Raw genomic sequence first — 11,750 nt, forward strand, 5'->3', positions numbered from 1 at the left:
AATCTATTTGGGTGGTATAGCGGCCATCATTTGACTTTTTTGCAGACACAGATTTTTCACCACTTTTAACCAATTTTCAAACATTTTCAAAAGTAGTAGATCTTTTTTTTTAAATGAATGAATAGGGTGTAAGCGATTGAATAAAATGAAGTTCAGTTTATGTGTATACAGTATTTTATATTTATTATTGCTTGTTCATTGTATAATTAGTAGAACTTTTTTTTTGCCCTTTTTTTCTTTCTTACAAAACATTGGTCACATCGGTCTAGTATTCTCCAAAATCGTGATAATTGGCATAAAACCTATGTATCATCGGTTGGGCTCTACCATCCTCCTAGCAGCTGGAGGTGGAGGAGGTAGCCAGCAAATTCTCAGTAGTCTCAGTAGCAGCAGGTATGATTACTTCTGCTCTCCCCACTCCATTTACATCCTTCACAGCCTTCCCAGCCTCCATCAAGACCCCAAGGACGTCCCAGGAAGGAGGCAGCATGTGGCGGGTGAACACCAGACGTGCCAGCAAGGAGGCTGAGGGAATGATGAGCATGGTTAGCAACGTTATCAAAGACCTGAAGGGAAAATACTGGTGGATGTCCCCTGTTAACTCATCCTCCCTCCAACCGGGAAACATCAGGACAGGGGGAATGTGGAGTAGAGGCTCCCCGCTCAGAAGTCTCAGAAAAGTCCCCAGGAAGTAGCCGGTGGCCGCACCGTATCCGTTAGCGAAGGGACAATGCACGACACAGATGATCTGCGGGAAGATTATGCAGTACAGCAGGTCTGAACTCATCAGCCAGAAAGCCATGACGCCTTCTCCAGTGAAGGCCAGACCGGTGCCAGCCAAGCCCACCAGCAGCACACTTAGGCGGATCACCCAGGCACACTCCCTCTCTGATGCCTTGAGACACAGTGGAAAAGACTTGTTATTAAAAAATGACGACATAGATGCAATATTAAATCTAAGCTTATGCTTTATGACTGTGTCTTAATGACGATGCAGATCAGTGTTGGCCGTCTGATCTCCTTCTTGTGCCGAATATCAAATTTATACCCCGTCGTATGGCGCAGGGACGGATTAACCCCCGCACGGGCCTCTGGGCCGGCATTTTTTTAGCCCCGGGGGCTAGTGAAATTTTCCATATTCCATCCTGATTAGCTAAGATTGGCTTCCAAAGTTTGCAGGATTGGTTTGTTTTGAACAAAATGCCTAAAATCATGAACGCAGCATGCGATTTCCGTGAAACTTTGCACATGGTTTGCAGCCTTAATAGACCACCCATCTGCTATCACATAAAAACCTCTTTTGCATAGCTGAAAGCCCTACAGGTCCTCTGTGCTTATCACAATAACGGTTTAGCATGTCTTCGCAGGATGCAAAGTGATATAGTCTGCTATATACATGAAGACACATAAACACAAGCAGGCACACACACAGAGACACTAGTTACATATGGTTATAGTACTACAAATAAAGCAAAGTTTCCAACCTGTTTCCTGAGGTAGCTTTTGTAGATATTCTGAGTGAACATGGATGCAGAAGAAAGCATGGCAGAGTCTACGGAGGACATGACGGCTGCAGCCAATGCCCCAATGCCCACCACCCCCACCCAGGACGGGGCGAGGTTGTGCAGGACCAGTGGAAGCACATTCCCTGCCTCCCCTCGCTCAAATGGAGCTGGAAGACCATACTCTGTCTGGTTCCAGTCTGAAAGGGGTAGCCGGACATCCAAAGTGATGAGGAGGTGAACTTAAACTTGTTTTTCTTGTCAGTGGACCAGCAGAGGGCAGCCCAATGACAAATATTTCTTCATTGATCAGCAAGATGGCAACAATTAGGAACAGAATCTTCTCAAGTTTTAATGTGATTTAATTTAGTACAAATCCCAGTGTTGCATTCCAGTTAGTGGCCACAGCTAGCATGCTTGTATTAGCTGTATACTTTTGATCTAATCTTCTTTCTCGCTAATGCAGGATTTTGTTTGGAATAAAATTCTCAGTTTGATTTATATAGATAGATAGCTCCTAAAGATAAAATTCACACCATATGGGTTTGTTTAGGCGTGTTGCTGCATTTGTTGTGTCTTACTGCCTTCCTGCACGTGCATGCATCATTTCCTGTGCAAGCACTAAATTAAGAATAGGCTATTTAGTGGGAATGTAACATAATTCCCAGACTTTTCCATCTCACGAGGACAAAAGCTCAGTGTAGTGGGAATAGACACTCGCAAATAAAGACAGTATTTAGATTAGTGGTGGACACAACACATTTATGTGGAATAGTTATTGTGAAAATATGCCATTGAAAAATTATATCCAAAATCCTACAGAGTGTGAGTTTAAAGCTGCAATCTCAAACTTGTAAACATTATTTGAACCAATTTGTATTGTAAAGTATGTTAATACTATATAACTAGTACATCTACAGTGGTTGGAGGAGGTCTGCCTATACCAGGGGTGTCAACTCATTTTGGGGCAAAAATTGGGCAAAAGGTGACTTGATGAGGGCCGCGACGAGGGCCGTGATGCCACGTGCGTTCACTCACATAGTTGTCACTTGGCTTTGTTTTTCAGCCTGTTGTCTCAGTCACTGGTATTAGTGGCCTATATCACTTTATAGATTGTGTTCATTATTAAGAATAGCTACATAAATGATTGACTTTAATTATTTGTATTGCAGATAGTTGTTAACCTGACTCTGCCAGATGGGGGCGGTATTGAGTAACTACGTTTCTCAATAAGCTGAGAAACAAATGTGTGACGTAAGCTTCTTGGATCTGGAAGCGTCAGGTTAGATAGTTGTAGGCTATGAGAAATATTGTATAAGAAAAGGCCTCAATAAACCATTTGAAAATATAATAATTCAATTTCAAATACTGTCTCTGGCTATAACTACAAATTTGTAAATGGGTCCACAACCTTTTTTATGTAGGCCTGAGTCCTTCCAACAATCAAACTCAGTCTTTTTTATTGACATGATGAACAATAATGGAATATTCAGAAAATATCAATGAATCACAATAATATGATTAGTGCTTTTTAAAAAAAACACTTTAAAACTGCCTACAACCTTTTTCATTATATTTTTTTCAAAAATATCCCAAATGGCAAATTTACATGTAGCCAGTATGAGATTTCATCTAAAGCACTTTCTGCTTCCAGACACCTGACATCTCTTTGCTTTAACCAACTTGTCAATGTCAGGGACCAGTTTCTGAATCTGCAGTTATTTTCATAATTTCATAATAATTAATAATTTAATGTCTATTATGTGTCACCTATTAGTTTGGATATTGCGGTCTAGGTAGAATGAGTCCAGATTCATACTGTATATAGCCAGATATTGTTGAAAATCATGTCTGGGCCGCATTGGAACTCTCTACGGGCCGTTTCACCAGTTTGACACTGTTGGCCTATACTCTTCCATTGAATTTAGACCCAGGTGTCAGGTTGGACCCCTACTGGATGACAATAGCCTGGGATCCAGACTGATTTGCTCTGTTCGGCAGGTTTTTTCCTCTCACTTTGCTTCTCAGTCTGGTACTGAACCTATTTTCAAGGGGCAGGACGGGCACCCAGGCGCAATGTAAAATTCGAGTCACTTCTTGACTTGCCTGTGTAATTGGTGACGTTTGGAAATACGAGTCAAATAGTACCATGGCCTGGGAAGCGAAGTGAGAAAAAACTAATCCGCCGAACGGAGTGAATCAGTTTGGATTCCACGCTAGGTTGACAAGTGGTATTGCCTGAAGCTCATAAGGGCAATATTCTCCCCTGGCCAAGCAGGCGCTCTGTTTTAGCTCAGCGGTAGAAATTCGATCTCATGCAGGAGATCAGAGTTCGAATCCTGGGTAGGACAAAGGTTACGGATTGCAGCTTTAACAGTGTGTGCAAGTTCAGTGTTTGTAAAGTACCTGCAGAAACAGCCACTGCTCCTATGATGACTGAGGGAATCCCCATGATGAAGCAGATGATCATTGCTGCAAAACACGTGAATCGGGCCTGAGCAGGTGATTCAGCAGAAAGGACCCTCTGATAGAATGCCTGGTAGCACAGTCCTCCCAAGGCCTGCACACACACACACACACACACACACACACACACACACACACACACACACACACACACACACACACACACACACACACACACACACACACACACACAGGCCCAACACAGTCAGCGCACTCATCAATTAGAGTAGTACCGTCTGAATACCAGCGGCCACACATCAAATAGAGTAGTACCGACTGAATACCAGCGCCCACACATCAAATAGAGTAGTACCGCCTGAATACCAGCGCCCACACATCAAATAGAGTAGTACCGCCTGAATACCAGCGCCCACACATCAAATACAGTAGCACCGCCCGAATACCAGCGCCCACACATCAAATAGAATAGCACTGCCTGAATACCAGCGCCCACACATCACATAAAGTAATACCACCTGAATACCAGCCCCCACGCATCAAATACAGTAGTACCGCCTGAATATCAGCACCCACACATAAAATAGAGTAGTGCCGCCTGAATACCAGCGCCCACACATCAAATAGAGTTGTACCGCCTACATACCAGCATCCACACATCAAACAGAGTAGTACCACCTGAATACCAGCACACACTCATCAAACAGAGTAGTACCGCCTGAATACCAGGATACACTCATCAAACAGAGTAGGCACCGCTTACTCACACTGGGTGTGATCTTTTCTGCCACTAACGAGGAATGCGCCAGGGTATGCGCATGAGGTTCCACACAGCTGAGTTAATACACCAGAGACTGGGGTCAAGCCAAATCAAATCAAATCAAATCAAATCAAATCAAATCAAATCAAATCAAATCAAATCAAATCAAGTAGTAATACCATCAGACGCAAAACAAATGAACTGAACCAGTGCACACATGTTTATCACCGCTGTCGGTGGAAAGCTTGTCGCTGTAGCTTGTAACTATTACTTTTAAGACGATGGATAAAAGGAACCTGCGTTCAAATGGATCCAATGCAGTTATTACTTAGTCACAAACTCTTGTTACCATATGAACCATATAGCTATTCTGAGGCGAACATTCGAAGGTTCTAGACCTTCCAGCTTGTAGACTGTTTCTGCTACTTTTGTGCAACACTGGTATAAAATAGTTTAGTATACAATATGCCGTTAATTTATACGAAAAACATAAAACGATGAAATATGGACTATAAAACTGATAATCGGCTGGTTGTTTAGAACCGGACTCAAGAGCCGCTGTGAGGCCTAGCTGGTTTGTACGGCCAGCTAGTCGTCCTTGTACTCTAGAGAGAGTTAAGATGATCTTCGAGCGTCGCTGAGGACACTGTTGTCAGGTGAGCTAATCCTGCTTGGATGGATGCTGGCTACTCTGGAAGGGTTAGGACTGAGTCTAGTGCCGATGAGGAGAGTGGTTTCAACCATGACATCCGGCGTGTTTTATCCTGCTGTGGGTAGCCCCTGACATCACCTTAGTGATGTCAGATAGTGTCAGACATCTCCTCATATGGAGCTGCCTATGTCAGTTATGCCCAAATATGGGACCAGGACGTCAGTCCTGGACGTGACGGTTATCTCCATATATGGAGTTTCTGGGAAGGGTTCACTGATGTCAGACTCCGTATCTATGACACGTCTTGGGTCTCTATGACGACTTCGTAGGTCGATAGTCTCCATTTATGGGGATATCCATATATAGGCCAGTGCTGGCAAGTATGCCCTGAACGTTCGCAACATGGACATTGAAGGTCTCTGCCTGACAGTGCGGATATGTAAACACAGATGCACACTGTACATGAATAGGATTTGGGGTGAAACAACAACTAACCAATAAGAGGAATTCATCGATCCATTTTCCAACATCCTCCGTCTTGAGCTCCCCCATCCAGGGCGATGAGTGTAAAGGTGTGAGTGTCACATTAGATGATGATGGGTGGAGAATTACAAAGGGAACACACAGCCACTGGCAAAGGCAAGATAAAACAGAACAAGGAAATAGTTCAACAAAAACATAATTATGTTCACCACCAGTGAAGAAGTGCACCTCCAATGCTATCGGGGATGGGGGATGGAGGTTGCCTTAACCACTTTCCAAAATGTATCAAAATGTACCAAAACTTGCCACACTCTTTCAAAAAAAAATGAAAAAAAAATCTAAAGAAAAATTTAGAAAATATCTAAATATAAGTGCAGTTAGGAGTAAACTTAAGGATCTTGCTCAGGGACACCTAGACATATTGCCAGGGCTGGGAATTGAACCTGAGACCTGCTTCCCAGCCAGGCTCTCTACCCATTCAGCTATGACATTCATGTACCGTACCTGGGGCGATAGAACCCTCCAAACCTTCAAAACCACCGTCAAAACCCACCTCTTCAATATGGCTTTCCCCAGCTAAGTGCACCCCCCCCCCATTCTCTTCATTCCACTGTTTTTATTGATTTTATTCCTTAGTCTTAGCCTTGTCTTAGTGTTTTTTCCCCTAATAAAGTTGTTTTTCTTTGCTGTTTTCTCATGCCCCCCATGTAAAGTGTCTTTGGATACTTATAAAAGCGCTATATACATTTTAGATATTATTGTCTCCGCCGGAGGCGGAGAGTATGTTTTCGCTTCGTCCCGCTGTGTGTTCACCTCCCTCCTAGCCAAGCTAACATTGGTCAAGCTCCACGTGACACGTGTCAATATGTTGACACCAATGCCTTTGATTGGCTAGAGGGACGCATGACGAAATAAAATCCTATAAATAGGTGTGTCACTTCAAAAAAGCATCTATGTTTTTTGAAGTGAGGTAAGACAGGATCAATCAGTCTTGATTGGAACAGTACCTTCCAGTACAAATCACCCGTCCGTGCGTGTGTGTGTCCCTCTGAGAACACCTAACATTGGTCAAGTTTCATGTAATATAAATATATAAATAGCTTAGACAGGAACAGTACTATCCAGTACAAACAGAGATCACAGCTGAGATCACACAATGAAACTAACTCCCATTACGCAAACTGAAGAAGCAGTAAATCATCATCTGAAACCTGATGAAGAAGCAAAGGCGCAGAAGGCCAAAGCTAAGAAACAGAGACAAAGAACACTAAACAGAGACAAAGAATCCCTAAATGACAAAAAACGATAGCACAGGTCTGCTGGCGGAGACTTGTGCTCCGAGGAGCACATTTTCTAGTTATTATTATTATTATTATTATTATTATTATTATTATTATTATTATTATTATTACCCTTATTATTATTATTATTATTATTATTACAATTATTATTATGATGTCTGTTGATAGAGTTAATCTTGTTGATTATAATTTGTCTAGTGTCATAAACTGCTTTAAATGTCAAATTAATATATTGGTGTCATATTGGCCTAATCCAGTCATGTACTCTAGTCTCCTTTGTCTATCTTTGCAAGGTCAAGCTGCTACAGGCTTTCTGTGGCTATCTGTCGGCTCCTCGAGTTATGTCAATATTGAATGTTTTTAGGACACTACATCTTGGTGTTCTTCTCCAATGCATTCTTTCAGTGCCACTGAAGTGACCACTGACCAGTGACCGGTCAAAAGCCGAAGTCAAAGTGTTGACCCAGACACTTTGGCACGGGTTATCTTCATCATCTACCATCATCGCCTTCATCATTATCATACCATCATCATATTCATCTGACTTCATCAACTCATCATCACTCTCCACCAATGGCAGGATTACACCTCCGATGGCTGGATGCTCGATGTGTCTTCCATGAAGTCATAGTTTATGTTAACGGGTGCTGTTAAAACCCAGTGCTTTCTCTGTTCTCATTGGGAGAGACGACGACCGATGATGCGTGAAATACCTGTGATACTGTAAACCTTCCCATGTCTCTCTGTCTGACAAAAATATTATATAATCGTTATACCCAATGGCTGCCTGTCTCCGGCTGAAGTTACCGGTACTATATAGGTGTGATAAGGAAAGACAGCTCCATCATCTGTTCTCACCAGACTGATGAAGATGATCAACAACTGGATGACACCGGTGTAGGCCACTGAGTAAAAGCCTCCCAGCAGTGTGTAGGTGATGGCAACACCAGCAGACAGGATGATGGCGTACGACGAATGAAGATCAAGAATCACACTAACTGTCCCACCTGTGAAAACACACAATACACACGTGTCTAAGCTAATTGAACCCTAGTGTCCCAACTCTGCACATGTCATAATACTATCGGTGAACCACCTGCGAAAATAGGCAAACTTTCAGCGAAGATAGCAGATTTACAAGTTCACATGCCTTCCACGGAGCACACTTTTGTATTTGTTAAATATTGTAGGAAAGAAAAACATAACGTTATTTAACCAATAGTCTAATTTCTAACAATTAAAGATGATGACGTTTCCATTTTGGTTTCTGCTCCTACATAAAATATCCTTTTGTTTGCTCCTGAAACCTGTTCGGAGCCCTACGTTAAACTACTTTCTCACAGAACAATGTTCCTCTGAGGTATTCTGGAATGTTGAGACAAAAAGGAAAAATGCATATTTGTATCCTGTGTGTTGAGCATGATGTCATTTCTGTTGGGACGGCTGTGCAATTTGTGTAGTGACTAAGCATACAAGAGAAACAATTTGAACATTTCTGTTGGTATGCCGACAGAAAATGTCCAACTAGTTAGACAGGATGTACTTGGTAGCCATGGCAAGGATGGGAGCGCCTGTGGGCACTCCGGTAGTAAGTACTGGCTGATAAGCAATAGTGAACAGAGCTAACAGCTAACAAGACTTAAATAACATTGATGTTGCAATGGAATGACAAAGTAAGGCCTGCATCCTGTGTGGCATTTGTACACTCTCAGAGTTACAGACCTGCAAGGGTCCATTTGCCTGGACCTGACATTGATAAACAGTGATATAAAGTATGACTGACCCACGCTGGGTAAGACCTAGCCGGTTGAGTGTCTAAACGGAAGTACCGGAATTTGGCGGAAGTACCACCCAAGGAAATGATGTTACGGCTTACAAGTCTGTTCTCAGTGAATGAAACAAGTGTTGTGATTGGTCGAAAAAGATTGTTTCGGGGGAAGTACATACGATGGAAGTCCCGCCCCTATAGACACTCTCTGCATTAGGTCGTGACCCAGGTTTTTCTCCTCAGAGATAAGGCTGGGAACGAGGCTATGACTGACCCAAGGCACCCAGGATGCAGGCCACCCACAGAATGTCACTGAGCAGACTGGGAAGCAGAAGGGCTGTGGTGATTGCGTTGCCATAGTGATGCTGAAATGGATCCATCATCGTCACGTAGCGCTTAGCCCTCATTTGTTTAGCAAAGAGCAAGCCTCCTGTTGGGACACAACATGAAGGTGATGGATTAGACCAGTGGTTCTCAACCTGTGGGTCGGGACCCCACATAGGGCGGGTCCCCAGAGGACAGTGAAGTGAAATTTTTATTTAAAAGAAAATAACCCATTACTGCATCAAAAGTAACCAACAAACTATACAAAAAACTGGTAAACATTGGCCAATTGGTCAAATAATATGAAAATAGCCGATTTACAAGCTGTGAGCTTGTAGAGCTGCTATTTTCCACAATATTTATCTGTGGAACCGAGTCAAACTAAATGTAATGCCTCAACTCCTACAATTCCAAGTGCTTGTCAGGGTGGGGGCCTGGGGGTCCCCAGCTCCAATATGATTATTTTGGGGGTTTCGCAGTTCAAATATGATTATTTTGGGGGGTTCCCAGTTCAAATATGATTATTCTGTGGGGTCCCCCGTTCAAATATGATTAATTAGGGGGCTCGAGGCCTACAAAAGTAGAGAACCACTGGATAAGACCAGTGGTTCTCAAACAGTGTGTCTTGGGATTTTGCAACAACCATCACGTCATTATGGATTATTTATGTACTATATCAGTACTTTGTGCACACTCATATCCCAATGCAGCAAATTGTGTACCCTAAAAAAATATTTGAATCACTCCCAACCTTTATTTTCACAAATGTTCCCATCGATTTTGTACCCAAATCCCATTTTAATGAAGTTGAGGACATAATAAAGATGATGTTGGAGTGTGTTTTGTGTTTTTCCTAAATATAAATATATATATGGAAATAATATACATTCTGCCTCTTACCGACGAGGAAGGACATCACATATGAGGGGGGCCCTAGGGCCCAGATGACACCACGAGAGGGAGTGTAGACAGCCTCAGCTGTACCCATGATGTAGCCTCCTCCAACCCAGGTGGCTTATAATGAAGATAAAGCAGTTAACACAGTTACCAGTGGTGGAAAAAGTAACTTTTTTAAGTAAAAGTATCAATACTGTAATGTAGAAAATACTCTGTTACAAGTAAAAGTCCGGAATTCAAAATGTATGTGAGTAAAAGTACAAAAGTATTGGTTTAAAAATGTACTTAAAGTACCAAAAGTAGAAAGTATACTCATTATGCAGAATGCCCCATTTCACAAAGTTTTCAAATGTATAATTTTTTTTTGAAAATAGCAGATCTACAAGCTCTCAATGCGTCACATCGTGATTCACATTAATTTGGGGGTCCTTTACATGAAAAGGTTTGTGAATCCCTGATCTATGATGTATGCATCGTCGTACAAATTGTATTTTCTCACCTGTCATTGTGAAGATGCCAATATAAATGTTGATGTTGCGTCCCCCTATCATGGTGACTTCACTTCTGGATCCCACACATTTCTTCTCCTCCCTCATGGATTTCCTAGAAGCCCAGATCCCCATCGCCAGGATCAAGGCATAGAAGACCAACACTGCTACCAACCCAGCTATGTTTAGAGCCATCGTGAAACTGTAACACACATGCAAGCAGACAGGATGTGTTGCAGTTATAATATTGAAATGTCCTTGAGCAAATATTGAAAACCTGTTGCTGCCATTTATTTATAAATTGAAATTTAACCTTTCTTCTGATGTGCCGTGGCAGACCTGTCACTCTTGGTTCAATAAAACCCTAAAGTCCAGTTTATAGACGACATACACAGAAATTACCGTTTACATGCGCAAGGCATCTTTATTGACAAACAAGGGAGATTCCCTCTATATTATGTGAATAAAAGAACAGCAAATTAATGATATTAAAACAATACAACCTGATATATCACGAAGGCAATTCGCTCCACATCTAAGTCTGCATGCAAACAAGCGTTCGGTTGAGCGCCTGGAGAATTCTGAAGTTCTTATCTATTACATTCAGTATATCAACGCTGTGGCTATCAAGGCCTGTCTTCTGACTGCACTCTATAAAGTAAAGGTTGACGGCCCAAGGTTCCACAATGGACCATCAACCCCTCCTTGGGTACGAGGAGAATTTAGTACCCACAACAACATAAGATTAAAATCTAAACAATACTTTATAGAAATTACCCATTAGCATAACATATTTCATGTTTAAAAAATCAGGTCCCATTTCTCTCTTTTTGAGTCATGTGAGCCGAGGAAAACCCTTTTCTTTGAAGGGGAAACTCTGAACTAGGCTGGGGCAGTCCCAAACCTACCATCTGGACATGAGCTCTTATTGGGGACAATTACATCATTTGATTCCATATCGCATTGCTAAACTTAGGGTCCCTCAGTGGGGCATTCCCACTGAGTTTTCCTTTACAAGCAACTATTCTAACATGTGTAATATATATATATAAATATATAAAAAATCATATATCTTGTTCTCTGTGTGCATTTTTGGTTTCTTCTCCAATTCCTCTGGTTGAGGTGGTCACTTTTCCGAGCCCGGAGGAGGA

General features: G+C 42.1%; 1 protein-coding gene across 1 annotated transcript; it reads right to left on the minus strand.

Annotated features, from left to right (window-relative positions):
• Positions 1 to 334: 334 nt before the first annotated feature.
• LOC308085940 (high-affinity choline transporter 1-like) lies at positions 335 to 10,794 on the minus strand (the record flags this gene model as incomplete). The annotated part of the gene is made up of 8 exons (XM_080429255.1): positions 335 to 895; positions 1,485 to 1,702; positions 3,909 to 4,062; positions 5,834 to 5,968; positions 7,981 to 8,129; positions 9,165 to 9,320; positions 10,115 to 10,228; positions 10,611 to 10,794. 8 exons carry the CDS (start codon positions 10,792 to 10,794, stop codon positions 335 to 337), a joined length of 1,671 nt encoding a protein of 556 aa, XP_080285381.1.
• Between the last annotated feature and the right edge of the window lie 956 nt (positions 10,795 to 11,750).

This window comes from Gymnoscopelus braueri, assembly GCF_963280865.1.
Source record: "Gymnoscopelus braueri genome assembly, chromosome: 5".
NCBI classification, from domain to species: Eukaryota; Metazoa; Chordata; class Actinopteri; order Myctophiformes; family Myctophidae; genus Gymnoscopelus; species Gymnoscopelus braueri.